Source organism: Scyliorhinus canicula, chromosome 12, assembly GCF_902713615.1.
Source record: "Scyliorhinus canicula chromosome 12, sScyCan1.1, whole genome shotgun sequence".
NCBI lineage: Eukaryota > Metazoa > Chordata > Chondrichthyes > Carcharhiniformes > Scyliorhinidae > Scyliorhinus > Scyliorhinus canicula.
This window is the reverse complement of record NC_052157.1, coordinates 113,637,022-113,654,340: the sequence shown is the minus strand read 5'-3', so window position 1 is coordinate 113,654,340 and position 17,319 is coordinate 113,637,022. Positions and strand designations below refer to the sequence as shown.

At 45.5% G+C, this 17,319-nt stretch overlaps 1 protein-coding gene across 7 annotated transcripts in view; it reads right to left on the bottom strand.

Annotated features, from left to right (window-relative positions):
- Positions 1-17,319, bottom strand: part of hip1 (huntingtin interacting protein 1) — a 308,710-nt gene that overhangs the window by 145,100 nt on the left and 146,291 nt on the right. For all 7 annotated transcript variants that reach the window (XM_038813806.1, XM_038813808.1, XM_038813807.1 and 4 more), the window contains one exon: positions 10,817-10,897. In XM_038813806.1, the coding sequence (XP_038669734.1) occupies positions 10,817-10,897 (81 nt within the window). The remainder of the gene's footprint in view (positions 1-10,816; positions 10,898-17,319) is intronic.

Genomic DNA, 17,319 nt, shown 5'->3' with positions numbered 1-17,319 from the left:
GTTGGGGTGGTGAGGGGGGGGTTGGGGTGGTGAGGGGGGGTTGGGGTGGTGAGGGGGGGGTTGGGGTGGTGAGGGGGGGGTTCGGGTGGTGAGGGGGGTTGGGTGTGAGGGGGGGTTGGGTGGTGAGGGGGGGTTGGGGTGGTGAGGGGGGGTTGGGGTGGTGAGGGGGGGTTGGGGTGGTGAGGGGGGGTTGGGGTGGTGAGGGGGGGTTGGGGTGGTGAGGGGGGGTTGGGGTGGTGAGGGGGGGTTGGGGTGGTGAGGGGGGGTTGGGGTGGTGAGGGGGGGTTGGGGTGGTGAGGGGGGTTGGGGTGGTGAGGGGGGGTTGGGGTGGTGAGGGGGGGTTGGGGTGGTGAGGGGGGGGTTGGGGTGGTGAGGGGGGGGTGGGGTGGTGAGGGGGGGTTGGGGTGGTGAGGGGGGGGTGGGGTGGTGAGGGGGGGTTGGGGTGGTGAGGGGGGGTTGGGGTGGTGAGGGGGGGCTGGGGTGGTGAGGGGGGTTGGGGTGGTGAGGGGGGTGGGGGGTTGGGGTGGTGAGGGGGGTAGGGGTGGTGAGGGGGGGTGGTGAGGGGGGTGGTTGGGGTAGGGGGCAGCGGCGTACAGAGCGGGGGGGCGACGGTGCGTTGGCCCCGGGCATCCGTCGCCCTCGCTCTCTGCACGCCGCTGCCCCCAAACCCCCCCCCCCACCACCCCTACCCCCTCCAACACCCCTACCCCCCTCCCCACCACCCCTACCCCCCTCCCCACCACCCCTACCGCCCCCAATGCCGCACCCCCCCAATGCCGCAACCCGCCCCCCCCAATGCCGCAACCCCCCCCCCCCCCTCCAATGCCGCAACCCCCCCCCCCCCCCCCCAATTGCCCTCGGACACTGAACCATTGATGATGGTTGACGCCGTTTTAAGGCTACTCTGTTTTTCGCCGACGTGACCCATCTGGGCCGGAGATTTGTTGAAACAAAAATATAATGAAATCCCACCGGCGCCAGCTGTTTTCAGAGGCTGCCGGTGGGATTTGCACAACGCCGGTTTTTGGCCGGTCAGAGAATAAAAAGCCCGGCGGGAGCGGGATTAACGCCGCTGCTGGCCGATTCTCCGACCCTGCGTAGGGTCGGAGAATTTCGCCCCTGGTTTGTGATTATACAACAAATGACCATTTAAAAACCAATTAGATACTTCTTTTCAGTGGTATATCCAATCAGAACGAACCAAGCACTCAAGATAAAATAAACAGTAGAGAGGTTATGCTAAACTTTTTTTAAAATTTAGAATACCCAATTCTTGTTTTTGATTAAGGGACAACTTAACATGGCCAATCCATCTACCCTGCACATCTTTTGGGTTGCGGCAGTGAGACCCACGCAGCCTCAGGGAGAATGTGCAAACTCCACACGGACAGTGACCCGGGGCCGGGATCAAACCCGGGTCCTTGGCGCCGTGAGGCAGCAGTGCTAACCACTCTGCCACCCTCAAGAAGTTAGTTGCCACATTATTAAATATTATATATAAAGGCACTGGACAACGTGCAAAAACGTTTTACATGGATGATACCAAAACTGCAGATATATCCCCATCAAGCAAGAATGAACAGGCTGGATCTCTTTTCTCTGCCAAAGAAACGGTGGAGAAGTGACCTAACAGGTCTAAATTGAGTAACAAAGGGTTAAATCGGGCCCCCATGACGATGGGAACGGTCATGTAAAATACTGGCACCAACAACAACCACCAGTGCAGAATAAGAATCCTGCTCACCTCCCTAACGAAGTAGCTAAACAGCTACCGAAGTGCTTGTTGAAGGGGGAAGCTGGAAATTTAAAGGACCACATGGATTTCAGAAGCTAGCAGTTTATTAACAGCTGATGGGAGGCAGGTACACAGTGGGAGTCAGTCAAGGCCGAGGTCGAGCAACGTCCGGTGGTGGCATGAAAGGAGCAGTCGCACAAGGAGCAGTCGCCTGGGTACTTTGTTGTTAGCCCTTTTTGTCCAGTTTCTGGGGGTGTTTGGGGTGTAACTTGAATAATTCGATGTGCTAAGGGACCCACATGAGAAAAATGCCCAGAAGATCTAGGTTCAAGAAGCCGGCAAATAAAGAATAGTTGTCAAAAATGACGAGGCCACTGCCATGACTCGGGTCACATTCACCTCTATTGGCCCCAACTGGATAGGAAACCTGTCCACAACTAAAGGGCTTCCCCACACAAAAATGTGAACTTTAAATCAATGGAGCGTATGTGCAGTCATAGAATTCCTATAGTGAAGAAAGAGGCCATTCGACCCATCAAGTCTGTACCGACCCACCAAAAGAGAGCACCCTACTCAGGCCCACTCCTTTGCCCTATCCCCATAACCCCGCCTAACCTTTGGACACAAAGGGGTAATTTAGCATGGCCAAGCCACTTAATCTGCACATCTTCGGTTTATGGAAGGAAACCAGGAAATCCACGCAGACTCAGGGAGGATGTGCAAATCGACACAGACAGTTGCCCAAGGACTGAACCCGGGTCCCTGGCGCTGAGGGGCATCAATGCTAACCATTGTACGATCATGCCATCCAATCATAAACTTATTGGGTCGAATGGCCTATTTCTGTGCAGTATATCGTTTGAAACCGTATGCTTGTAGTTCTGGGACTGATATTTATCTGTTAACCATCTCGGATAAACCTGTCCTTTTTCTCGCCATTGTAAGGGCAAGTAGAACCAGTTTGAGAGTTTTAACTGATTTCCTGGTAGTGTTAACAAAACTGACTGCAAATCAAAGGGTGATTTTTGCACAATCTCAAGTACAGATGGGTTTTGAAAAAGTTGGAACAAATCCAACAAGACAGGGTGGGATGAAAACTTCTTGAAGATTTTGGAAATCTTGCCAGGACAGGATTTTTGGTAATTTGAAACACTGACAGCCAGAATAATAAATAAATGGCAAAGGAAGCTATTAAAAAATATTTTTCTCCTTACTCCCAATATACACAAGATAACATTTTGAAGTAATATCTGACAATATTGGGTCTCCCTGAGGTACAGTATCAGCACCAAGTTTTCTAATCATCAAAGTCTGTACGTTTAAATAAAAGACTGGAAAGGAAGCATTCTAATCTTGGTGAAATAATTATTTTATGATCCACATCCTTAACCTAGTTTTGATATTGAAAGGTGCAAGACAATCTTAATCGTACTTGGCAGATGAAGAAAGAGACCAAGAAATGTTTGGAAAACGCCCAGGAAGAGAAGCAGACTATTACAGAAACAAAAAAGTTAAAAGAACTGATGTGGCAACATTGCCACTAGTTAATTCAGTAACACAAGTTCCCTAGTATGAGAAACACTGGGATAGATTTTAGCGATTAGCAATCCTAACAGAGCATTCAGCACGACATGCAGCAAGCTCTTAAAACCTGTGGTGCTTGTTGGGATGAGATCTGTTTAATCCTGAATTAAAATGTTTTGTCGCAGAGGGAGCAACAGGAAGAACCCAAACGTTTTTGGATGCTAGCCCGGCAGGGCTGATTGAGCAGGTGCAGCACAGAGAAGCTGAAATATTTAGTAAAAGATTTCGGGTCTCATAGAAAGCGTTCTGTGAAATGCCTAGCAGGAGGTGATAAGTGAAGGTCTCACTCAAAATCAATAGGAAAGCTAACTTTAATATGGAAACAAGCAGCAATTGTCCTGCTCAGAGAAGGACAAAGATTTCCATTTTTTTGTGCTGGAGACACATTTGGTCTCCAGAGTTCCTGCTGAGACAATGAATGAGAAATTGGATAGCCCTGTTTTTGAATGCAGGAGGTCACTCACAACCTGCCCATGTCTGTTCAGATCAAGATGGGCAACACAAAAACTTGGCGTACACACCTCATGTCAAATGATTGTAGTGCTCAGCTCCTCTCCTGGACACTGCAATATTGTGACCAAACCATGAGAGGCAGGTTACCCTTTTAAAAGAGAAGCTGCACTAAACAACAGTGTTGAAATTGAAATTATGGCGAATTGAATACCAAGGCTCAGAGAGGGCACCGGAGTGATGGCTGTGGCACTAGAGGCTTTAGCAGTGCAGAAAGAGAGACGCCAGGGTGTCACAGGGAGCTAGGAGGCTCTTGAGGAGGCTCTCCCGGCTCATTCTCAGGAAAAAGTGAGAGGTGGTGGCCCAGAAGGTCAACTCCTGGATTCAGGATTAGAGGCGCTTGCAGCACAGCCCAAGAAATCTAATTATCTTATACGATTAGTCGATGTCAGTGTTTGCATCGTCACGTTGGCAGCTCCCACTCAACAGAATACCAGCTTCTTGCATTGCTTAATGCACCACACCTCCATTACTCCCCCACAACAATTCATGGCACTCAGGAATCATACCTAACAAGGGCAGCACAGTGGCGCAGTGGGTTAGCCCTGCTGCCTCACGGCACTAAGGACCCAGGTTCGATCCCGGCCCTGGATCACTGTCCATTTGGAGTTTGCACATTCTCCCCGTGTTTGCATGGGTTTCGCCCCCACAACCCAAAGATATGTAGGCTCGGTGGATTGGACACGCTAAATTGCCCCTTAATTGGAAAAAATGAATTGGGTACTCAAATTCATTTTAAAAAAAGAATCATACCCAACAGTCACACAACTGCCAAAACTACCAGCATCATACCGACCTGTGGTTGCTTCCACATGCCTCCAGCTATTCATCTATGGTAGGCACATTAATCAAACACAGTGCTACGCAATCACTAACATCCTGTTACCCATCTGGCAGGACAAGGATGTACAGTGGCAGCCTGGTGTACCATTTACAAGGTGCACTGCAGGAGCTCACCAAGGTTCCTGAGACAGCACCTTCCAAACTCATGACCACTACCATCTAGAAGGACAAGAACAGCAGATACCTGGTCACCCCACAACCTGAAGGTTCCCCTCCAAGTCACTCATCACCCTGACCTGGAAATGTATTGCCGTTCTTTCGCTGTGGCTGGGCAAAATCCTGGAACTCCCTCCTTAACAGCACAGTGGGTGTACCTACACCTGAAGGACTGCAGCAGTTCAAGAAGGCAACTCACCACAATCTTTGAAGGGAAACTAGGGATGGGCAATAAATACTGGTCTAACCACCCTGCCCGCATACCGCAAATGAATTTGTTGAAATGGTGCCATACAATAGTAGGGAGTAGAGGAGACCCAAAACAAAGGTGCCTGTATTTGCTGAGTTGTATGGAAGAAATGGCTCTCAGCATCATAACGTTGGCTGCAAAGCCCACAGTATCTGGCCTCACTGAGAACATCGCGAATGGCGCCATGCTTCTGTGTTTTGCCCTTTCGCAACTCAGGACATTCTCATCCTGCTATCTGGCGTGGGAAGTAAGCTGATGGTGTAACCGTTCCTCCCCACCCTAATCACCTTCTCTCACCCCAACCTTCAGAAGTTCTTGCTTGCATATAGCAAAACTGCCATCTGCTCAGGCGCAGCAGCCCCAGAGAGTGAAAAGAGAGCAACAAGCACAGCATTAAGAGGAGGCCCTGATACTGACACTCAGCCACATGCCCAAATACTGGTATACGCATGTGCTTTACAGATTCGTACTAAGTTGGGATCAGTAAGTGGTGCTGGGCACAAGTGGCCTGCAGCCAGGCCAGGGGAAAAGATGTCAGGATTAAGTGGATTCTGATGCACATAGGGAAGCAGTGATAGGCCTGCAAACTAACGTTCTCACCTTTACTGAAGGCGAGTATGAGAGTTCTCATAAAGACGACTCCATGTTTTGAAATGGAATCCAGGCCTGAATTTTTGAAAAGTAAAATAGTTTTGAATGAGAAGGGCCTGGTAGCACAATTAGCATTGCTAATGTCTATCCCTAGATCGCTCTCTCAACACTCACTTGGCTCCATCACTGTTGTTCTCTTATATATTAATCCCAGACATGGGCACCACGGTGGCACAGTGGTTAGCACTGTTGCCTCATGGCACCAAGGTTCCAGGTTCGACCCTAGCCCCAGGTCACATTCTGTGTAGAGTTTGCACATTCTCCCCGTGTTTGCGTGGGTGTCGCTCCCACAACCCCAAAGATGTGGAGGGTAGGTGGATTGGCCATGCTAAATTGCCCCTTAATTGGAAAAAAATAATTGGGTACTCTAAATTTATTTTTAAAAATTAATCCCAGACATACAGGGCAGTAAATTCAACGATATTTCCCAGATTAAGAATGTGGGCACTGTAACAAGAATTCCCCAGAGAAGCATCTTTTATCTAATCATGTGCTTGGGTGTGCAATTTAAATTTCCAATTTCAAAAGGTTAACACTTGAATATTTCCTGTGGATTGCAGGTGTAAAAGCATTTCACTCCCAGCACAGATGCTTCAATAAATATCAAATAGAATTTTCAGTTTTTTCCTCTTTATATAAATCCTTTGTTTTAGTGTGCCCGAATATCACCTGCAGTCAAATTGCTCTTCGCATGATACAGGGTAAGGCGTGGCAACAACAGCTTCAGAAACGGGTCATTAATGCTGGACACTGAGCATTTCAACAATGTGACTTGAATCAGTTGTAACCTCTGAACAACCTGCACTTGTTGCCTTGGCGAGCAAGTGGATAAATGCACCCAGTTATACTAAGCCATGCAGTCCATGGTGTCAGATGCTTAAACCTCCATCTGTTACAAGTCAGATGATCTCAGCCAAGGCAGGAATTGAGGGCACCAAAACTAGCCTTGAAGTCACTGGGATTCCCTTTCCCAATTGCTGGCTAATCCTCCCTGCTGGTCCCTGCTTTTGGTAAGCGAGGACAGGATCAGGCATACCTGCGGTTTCTCCTTACCCCAATACAATACAACCTCACATATGTAGAATGACCATTTGGAGGTGGTCCATAGGCTTCCCAATACCCCTGGAACCATACCACAGGAGTCAACCACTCCGAGGGGGAGGAAAGGAAAACAGTTACAATAAGATAAATCGGGCCATGAAATTTGATTACCTACCCCCCAAAAAAACAGGCACCGAGACTGCAATGCGTAATTAACCCATGCCTATTGTTCTTGATGCAAACATCTACACACTGCCTGCTAATTCAAGTGATAATAGAATACAAGTCGTGCACTGTTGAGTGGCTGCTTGCTGAGCAGGGGGTGCAAAACCTTCCCATATATTGGGGGCCTCACGGTAGCATGGTGGTTAGCATCAATGCTTCACAGCTCCAGGGTCCCAGGTTCGATTCCCGGCTGGGTCACTGTCTGTGTGGAGTCTGCACGTCCTCCCCGTGTGTGCGTGGGTTTCCTCCGGGTGCTCCGGTTTCCTCCCACAGTCCAAAGATGTGCGGGTTAGGTGGATTGGCCATGCTAAATTGCCCGTAGTGTAAGGTTAATGGGGGGATTGTTGGGTTACGGGTATGTGGGTTTGAGTGGGGTGATCATTGCTCGGCACAACATCGAGGGCCGAAGGGCCTGTTCTGTGCTATACTGTTCTAAAAACTCTAAAAATATCCACAAGTTCCATCTGGCCAAGTTCAAGCACCACTTATGGCCAGCCAGCAGTTCTTAAAGTGGAGGTGCAATTTAGCTGGTATAGGTGCTGGAAATTGTTCGAAAAGTAATATCCATGAGGCAGACACAAGAATGGCATAGTAAGAAGTCTCACAACACCAGGTTAAAGTCCAACAGGTTTGTTTCAAACACGAGCTTTCGGAGCGCAGCTCCTTCCTCAGGAGATTCACCTGAGGAAGGAGCTGCGCTCCGAAAGCTCGTGTTTGAAACAAACCTGTTGGACTTTAACCTGGTGTTGTAAGACTTCTTACTGTGCTCACCCCAGTCCAACACCGGCATCTCCACATCAAGAATGGCATAACATGGGAGAGAGAAAAAGTTCTAAAATTTGTTGAAGCTGCCCAGAAGGAGCCACGTCATGGATCCACAGGGGGCCAGGAGAGCCCCCAGACAAACATTTGTGAAGATACAGACAGCCAAGGCAAACTAAGCCAGAAATCCAGCCAGAGGATCTGGGGATCCAAAAGAAGTTCAATTACCTCACGCAAGCGGTCAAAGTCCAACGAATGCATCTTCAAATGCCGCACAACTTCACCACTAGCCTCAAACCTTGCTCAATGTACCACACCCCATCACTCAACCGATCACCAAATCTCCTATCAATCACAACCGTGCCAAATAATGAATAGCTTCACTTCACCGTCTCACACACGTGGCAGTCCGCTATAGGCCTAGCAACCTCCCCAACAGCTTGTACGCACTGCCAGCTATTTATCTATGTCAGCCACATCACCCACACTCATGCACACATTTCCCTCTCTCTTGCCGGACAAGGTGACACATAACTGGAGACACCATCCCCTACTGGCTCAGAGAAATATATATATTTTAGAGTACCCAATTAATTGATTCACCTGAGGAAGGAGCAGTGCTCCGAAAGCTAGTGATTTGGAACAAACCTGTTGGACCTCAACCTGGTGTTGTAAGACTTCTTACTGTGCCAGGATACTGGGCATTGGCCCACATGATTTGCTGTCTATGGTCACACACCAGCTGGATGTTGACAGAAAGGAATCCCTTTCCATTGCAGTACATCACAGAGTTGACAAGCAGTACCCATAAATCAACATGTATGCAGTCAACTTGACTTGATGGAAGGGAAATGGAGTTTGACAAATTTATTACAATTCTTTGAGGATATAATGTGCAGTGTGGATGAAGAGCAATCAGTAGACATGGTGTACTTGGATTGTCAAAAGATGTTTGATAAGGTGTCATATAAAAGGTTGCTGCACAAGTGCTCCTGTGGCAGGGATAATGAAATAGCATGGATGGAGGTTTGACTTAACAGGAAACAGACTCCGGATAAGTGGGGTCATTTGCAGGTCAGCAAACTCTAACTAGTAGAGCGCCACAGGGATCGATATTGGGGCCGCAACTATTTTCATCTATAGGAAATGACAGGGTGTATGATTACCGAATTTGCTGATGTTACAAAGATAGAGCATAAGAAATAGGAGCAACATTAGACGATTCAGCCGCCGGAACCTGCTCCACCATTCAATAAGATCACGGCTGATTTGGTTGTGGGCTTTAACTCCACTTTCCTATCTACCTCCCCATAGCCTTGGATCCTTTGTAAATCAAAAATCTGTCCAATTCAACTGTAAGTCCCTATCTTTGATTCACTTTTTTCCCCTTTATTTTTGCCGTTATCATTTTGATCTATGGATGTTTGATGGACATATATATCAAGTAGAGCAAGGGAAATGAGGAAGTCAAAGGTTACAAAAGAGAACACTTAGTTTTGGACAGCAGAACTCAGATTTTTCAGCACCCAAGGGATGGTTGGGACTCGGATCGATTTGTTGGCTGGTGGCCAATGAATTGGCCAAAAGCCGTATTCTGTCTGGCAACAGTGATTGGGTCCTGCCTGAGTGGGATCATTTTCAGAGAGCCAGGGGAAGGACAGTTGGAGTCATGGACGCTCAAAGGAAAGAAACTGCTCTCTCTCCACCTTGTGTTTTCTCCAGGAAAACTGTGTAGTTTACACAGAACCTACATGAATCTACAGTAAAAATCTCAAACTGAAAGCCTAGATTGAAGGAAGATGTGCGACAAGACAACCACATGAAACAAAACCATGATATGAAACAAAGACTTTTATCCCGGTAGCACAATAGTTAGCACTGTTGCTTCACAGCACAAGGAACCGGGTTCGATTACCGGGTTCGATTCCCGGCTTGGGTCACTGTCAGTGCAAAGACTTCACGTTCTCCCCGTGTCTGCGTGGGTTTTCTCCAGGTTCGCCCTTTTCCAGCCATAAGTCCCGAAAGGCGTGCTTGTTCGGTTAATTGGACATTCTGAATTCTCCCTCCGTGTACTCGAACAGGTGCTGGAATCTGGCGACTAGGGGATTTTCACAGTAACTTCAGTGCAGTGTTGAAGTAAGCCTGTTTGTGACACTAATAAAGATTATTGTCCCTTGTACCTATTATCTTCTCCCCTTGCGTGTGTGTGTCAGTCAGAAAAAGGGATGGGATGAGTTTAAGTTTGGGGGGGGGATGGGGGGTGTTAGGAATTGGATAATAGTTAACTGTTGTATTTGCTGCATATTTAATTACAGCTATCGTTATTTATACATTTAATTGTGTCTAAATTCACAAACTTGGTGATTGCAGTTACTGCAATAAAGGGCTAAAGACGTTGGGTGTTTTTTTCTGAGAATTATTTATTCATTTCAATTGTGCTGCAACTCCGAGTCAAGTGGGGCTGGAATGGACTGCACACTAGCCCAGAGGAGTCGTAACACAACTGTGAATGCATTCAATGACCCAACCTCACCTGCTCTCTATGAAAGAGAATTCTAAAGGCTAAAGACACTCTGAGGAATTCCCCTTGCAATGGACCAATACGCCATTTGACTTCCGACTTACTTGCTGTACTTGCATATTTGGGATTCACACAGGACACCCAGATCGTTCTGCACCACAGCATTCTGTAGTTTACCTCCATATAAATAATACTCGGCTTCTTAGTGTTCCTGTCAAAGTGAACAACCTCACATTTACCCCACATTATACTCTATCTGCCAAATATTTGCCAATTCCCCTTAGATTTCAGGATTGTTTCTTAGAACATTCATTACCTTCTGTAAGTAACAATGAAGGCTGTATTAGGCCTGGTAATGTGCAATGAAACTTGATTAATTAATGACATCATAATAAGGATCGTCCAGACAAGAGTGATCGATAAGAGGACTCTGGGAATATTACTAGAGGAGATTGATACTTCAATTTTATCTGTCCAAAACAATACATGGAAAGGACCTTAACAAAAGTAAAGAAATAAAGACATAGAGGTTACTTACTTTACTGTGGAATTCCATTTTTGTTATTAACAGTTTGAGGTAGATACAGCTCAACTTCCCATAACCTTCACTTAAGTGACCCTTTGTGAGGAAAGAAAATATAAACACAAATTACTTTCCTCAGCAAATGCCATTCAAATACATTTTGATACAACATGAATATTGGTAGTTTCACAAATCACAAATGGTTATTCTTTGGTTCACTAGAAGTTCAACATTTTTCTTGGGTTCAATTCTGATGAAATGTCACAGACTTGTAACTTTAATTCATTTCCCCGCCACAGCTGCTGAGTAATTTAAGCATTCTGTTTTTATTTATTTAATCATGGGCTATGCTCTGTCAGCTGATCTCAACCAGGCCAGTTGACAAGTTGGGACAGCATGGTGGCACAGTGGTTAGCACTGCTGCCTCACAGTAGAGGGAACCAGGTACGATTCTGACCTTAGGTGACCGTGTGGAGTTTGTACATTCTTCTGGTGTCTGCGTGGGTTTCCTCGCTTTCCTCCCACAGTCCAAAGATGCGCAGGTTAGGTGGATTGGCCATGATAAATTGCTTCTTCGTGTCCAAAAAAAGTTAAGGGAAATGTCCCCGCGTTGATTTAAATTTTTTTTTTAAAATGAGAAAAACGGGCACTGAAGGATGAGGTGAGAGGAGAGGTGACTTAAAGCTTGGTCAAAGATGTGGGTTTTAAGGCAGGGGTTAAAGGCGAAGAGGGAGCTGCAGAGGCAGGAAGGGGACGTCGGAGTGTAGAAGCTGGACAGCTGAAAGCACAACACCATTACGGATACTGTGGGTGAAGGCTAGTTTGCTCATATTATGGCTCTGATATTGAAGCGTGAGGCAGGAATTTGCATAAGTCTGCCAAAAGTTACCGTACATTTTTAATTATTTTGCTGAAAATAGACAATTTGTCGAAGCTTTTGGTCTTGCACTCATCAGGACAATCGCGCGAATACCAATGTTGGGGAAACAACAATTTTTCAACAAAATCTGCTTTTTCAGCAATACAGAAGTTTTGTCTTGCCAAATGACTATTTGTATATCGATTAAAACGTGGTTTACTAGGATTTGAAGCCTGATCTATGTTGGTAAGTTTGATGTAATTATGCAAATATTCCAAGTTTAACTTATTACCCTGATAAGCTTGGATTTTGGTGCGGCAACTATGCAGTCAACGTAGTGTTCAGTTCTGAGGTTTTGCTCTTTTTCCAAAAATTGGAAATAATGGTCGGTCAAAAACTGCAGATCTGAAACAACCTAATGGCTTGTTTTCCTCTCTTCTCTTCACCGAAAGCTGTTTATTTTCTGTGGTGATATGCCTGTTATTTCTGCCGGTAACACAAGCTCAGGACGCAAAAAGTAATACTGTAGATTCCAGAAATCTGAAGTAAATGAAGGAAATATCATTGCCGTCTGTCTTCGTCTGAAAAATGGGTTAATGTTCTTCAACAAGAACTTAAATTGATACAACATTGTTAATGCAGGAAAATATCCCAAAGCACTTCAAGGGGCATTATCAAACAAAGAACAAAGAAGTACAGCACAGGAACAGGCCCTTCAGCCCTCCAAGCCTGCACCAGCCATGCTGCCCATCTAAACTAAAATGTTCCACACTTCCAGGGTCCATATCCCTCTATTCCCATCCTGTTCATGTATTTGTCAAGATGCCCCTTAAACCTCACTATCGTCCCTGCTTCCACCACCTCCTCCGGCAGCGAGTTCCAGGCACCCACTACCCTCTGTGTAAAAAGTTTGCCTCGTACATCTCCTCTAAACCTTTCCCTTCGCACTTTAAACCTCTGCCCCCTAGTAATTGACCCCTCTACCCTGGGAAAACGTATCTGACTATCCACCCTGTCTATGCTCCTCTTAATTTTGTAGGCCTCTATCAGGTCGCCCCTCAACCTCCGTCGTTCCAGTGAGAACAAATAGAGTTTATTCAACCTCTCCTCATAGCTAATGTCCTCCATACCAGGCATCATCCTGGTAAATCTCTTCTGCACCCTCTCTAATACCTCCACATCCTCCTGGTAGTGTGGCGATCAGAATAGAACACTATACTCCTAAGTGTGGCCTAACTAAGGTTCTATACAGCTGCAACGCAAGTAGCCAACTTTTATACTCAATGCCCCGGTCAATTAAGGCAAGCATGCCGTATGCCTTCGTGACTACCTTCTCCACCTGCGTTGCCCCTTTCAGTGACCTGTGGAGCTGTACACCTAGATCTCTCTGACTTCCAATACTCAAGAGTTCTACCATTCACTGTATATTCCCTACCTGTATTAGACCTTCCAAAATGCATTACCTCACATTTGTCCGGATTAAACTCCATCTGCCATCTCTCCGCCCAAGTCTCCAAACAATCAAAATCCTGCTGTATCCTCTGACAGTCCTCATCGCTATCTGCAATTCCACCAACCTTTGTGTCGTCTGCAAACTTACTAATCAGACCAGTTACATTTTCCTCCAAATCATTTATATATACTACGAACAGCAACAGTCCCAGCACTGACCCCTGTGGAACACCACTAGTCACAGCCCTCCAATCAGAAAAGCACCCTTCCATTGCTACTCTCTGCCTTCTGTGACCTAGCCAGTTCTGTATCCATTTTGCCAGCTCACCCCTGATCCCGTGTGACTTCACCTTTTGTACCAGTCTGCCATGAGGGACCTTGTCAAAGGCCTTACTGAAGTCCATATAGACAACATCCAGTGCCCTACCTGCATCAATCATTTTTGTGACCTCCTAGAAAAACTCCATCAAGTTAGTGAGACACGACCTCCCCTTCACAAAACCATGCTGCCTCTCACTAACACGTCCATTTGCTTCCAAATGGGAGTAGATCCTGTCTCGAAGATTTCTCTCCAGTAATTTCCCGACCACTGACGTAAGGCTCACCGGTCTGTAGTTCCCTGGATTATCCTTGCTACCCTTCTTAAACAAAGGAACAACATTGGCTATTCTCCAGTCCTCCAGGACATCACCTGAAGACAGTGAGGATCCAAATATTTCTGTCAAGGCCTCAGCAATTTCCTCTCTAGCCTCCTTCAGTATTCTGGGGTAGATCCCATCAGGCCCTGGGGACTTATCTACATTAATATTTTTCAAGACGCCCAACACCTCGTCTTTTTGGATCTCAATGTGACCCAGGCTATTTGCACACCCTTCTCCAGACTCAACATCCACCAATTCCTTCTCTTTGGTGAACACTGATGCAAAGTATTCATTCAGAACCTCGCCCATTTCCTCTGGCTCCACACATTCCTTCCCCTGTCTTTCAGTGGGCCAACCCTTTCCCTGGCTACCCCTTTGCTTCTTATGTCCGTGTAAAAAGCCTTGAGATTTTCCTTAACCCTATTTGCCAATGACTTTTCGTGACCCCGATTAGCCCTCCTGACTCCTTGCTCAAGTTCCTTCCTACTTTCCTTATATTGCACACAGGCTTCGTCTGTTCCCAGCCTTCTAGCCCTGACAATTGCCTCCTTTTTCTTTTTGACAAAACCTACAATATCTCTCATTAGCCAAGGTTACCAAACAAATCTTGACACCGAGCTACACAAACTGATATTAGGATAGGTGACCAAAAGCTTGGTCCAAGATAGCGGTTTGAAGGAGTGACTTAACGAAGCATAGAACTGTTTTGGGAATAAATTCTAGCCGTTACAGCCTAGGCAGTTGAAGACTGTGTAAAGTAAATTCGGGATATACAAGAGGCAAGAATTAGATTACGGCTGACTTTGTGTGGATGTCCGTTATGACCCTGTATCAAGTTCTTTGGCCATATTGAGCTGCTGGTGTTGACTTCAGCTGAAAGTAATAACATCATTGTCCTTCTGAATAGGAGCCTGACAGGATTACCTTGTCTGGAATTTCTGCACAGCTAATGTTCCAGTAACAACTACTAATTGTGCGCTCCAATGTAATCCTCTGCTGCATTATTTGTTAGTCCGGAGCAGCTGCAATTGGATGGAGTGTCCTTCTGGTATTGTTTTAAGTTTTTGCATCTTTCTCTGCTTAGGATGCTGACTCTTACTGGATGGAGTTAGTGTTCTTGTATGCCAGCACCTTGGTGAAGTGACCATTCTTAATATGTGAGCTAAGACACAAAAGCTCTGGTATCTAATTATAAAGCCGTTGGCAATTGCCATTGGTGTTGCAGTGCGAAACAAACTTAGATCAAAATGTTATCAAGGAATATACTGAAGTTGTTCCTGTCCTCACATCATGTTTACACACATGCAACTTCAAGCAAGCTTTATGAAATTGCAACCAAGAGCAAAAAAGTTTGCTGATTTTTTTCCCTACCTTGCCACCAACGTTACAGAGGCAATTGTTTTAATTTAAAGTGCACAATTTATTTTTTCCCCGACTAAGGGGCAATTTAGCGAAGTCAATCCATTCTACAAAGTACATCTTTGCATTACAGGGGTGAGACTCATGTTGACACGGGGTGAACGAGCAATCTCCACACGGACAGTGACCTGGGGCCATGATAGATCCTGGGACCTTGGCAGTCATGAGAATGTCGGTTTAAGAAATGGTTAGCTACTCATGTTACTGTAGTGATGTCAGAATGTGGGTGGAGCTGAACTCTGGTTCTGCTTTTCAGTTTCACTTTGAGAAAAGCTTGGGTGTGTCTGTCTTTTTGGTTTTGTTTTTCAGTGAGTTGCAGCTGAAGTCAGCCGAAGCAGCTGGATTGTTGAGCTCTCTGCCATGAAGGACTATCTCTTGGTCATTTGGTGTATTCAGAAATGTAAATGTTTTCAGTATTGAATGTAAACTCTGAATGTGCTCCTGTTTAAAGGTTTGTTAAGTCTTTTGGGTGTTAAAATACAGGTTACTTAGTGTTGTATTCTTTGGGAGTTATCTTTGAATTAATGGTTGCTAAGTTGTTCACTGTATGTTTTAAAAAGGTTAACTTGAGTTCATAGAATAAACATTGTTTTGCTTTCAAGAATATACTTTTCCATTTCTGTTGTACCATACCTGTAAAGTGGGCCATGTGCTCCCCATACCACAATCTATTAAAAGTTGCGGGTCAGGTGAACTCCATGGTACACTTTGGGATTCTCCAAACCCTGACCCATAACAGCGCCATGAAGCAGCAGTGCAAACCACTGCACCATATGTAGACCAAATGTGTTTTTTTATTTAAAAATTTTTTTTTTTTTTTTATAAATTTAGATTAGCCAATTATTTTTTCCAATTAAGGGGCAATTTAGCGTGGCCAATCCACCTACTCTGCACATTTTTGGGTTGTGGGGGCGAAACCCACGCAGACACGGGGAGAATGTGCAAACTCCACACGGACAGTGACCCAGAGCCGGGATCGAACCTGGGACCTCAGTGCCGTGAGGCGGTTGTGCTAACCACTAGGCCACCGTGCTGCCCTTTATTTTAAAATTTAAAGTATCCTGCTGAGGGGGTACCTGAATGAGAACGTCAAGCAATGCAGCCTGGGGCACCAAGGCCTCGGCCTGTACTGGCCACTTGGAAGTCTCAGTATTGGAAATAGCCTCTTTTAGCAAAAGTTACAAAAATTATTTCACATCTGCTGTGAGAATAAAAGTGGGGAGGAGTTTCATTTGATGACTATGAAAATATCTGAAAGGAAAGGAGAAAGAAAATAAAGTGCCTGCATCAATGAAAACACTGCAAACCCACTAGAGATGGAGCAAAAATAATAATGTAAATAAGGAGAATAATGTGATTTAAAGTTATACTTCCTTCAAGTTATCTTCAAAATAAAAGTAGTCAGTAAACAGTATGTGGTGTGCAACATTTATCATTTATCTCAGGGTGGCCAGGTGGTATAAAGCTAGAGTAAATTTCTTGCTCTGAAGCAATAAGTGAATCCTGCCACATATAGATAGAAAAATAATTGGAATAAATATCAGATAGCAGACTCCAGATCACCTATGATCTATTATATATATCATCTCTGTTGCAGGTATTATTCAGTTCATTTTTTCTCCTTTCTCTTCTGGAGGTAGATTGTTGCTGTTCTTTAGTTCAACAGCCAATGGAGGTTTTTGCGTAATTCACTCAAGTGGCTATTGTTCATGACTGAGGCCAGACAGCAAACGTCAGCAGATTTTCTAAGTACATGACAGTCAAATCCAAACCTGGATTCAATCCATGTCCGTACAAAACAAAGAGTTTGCAGCAGGAATCACTGGGTAGTAGTCAGGAAGAGGAATCCTAGCCGAATTGTTCAAAACACAGAGGCCAACTGTCCTTACATTACCCCAGCAAACAAGCTAACTCAGCACAAAATGTGACTGGAATGTGACCTTCTGGTCTGTGCAACAGCCCTAGACCATTTAATCACAAAGCCATCATAGCCATCAATAGCTCCTAAAAATGTTTTTGCTACAAGTTACTATGGCAGCTGCTTCCACCACAATTTCAGGGAGTGCATATCAGATCATAACAACATGCACAATGAAAATAAATCTCATCCCTGCTGGCTATTTTTTCCCCCATTCATCGCAAAACTG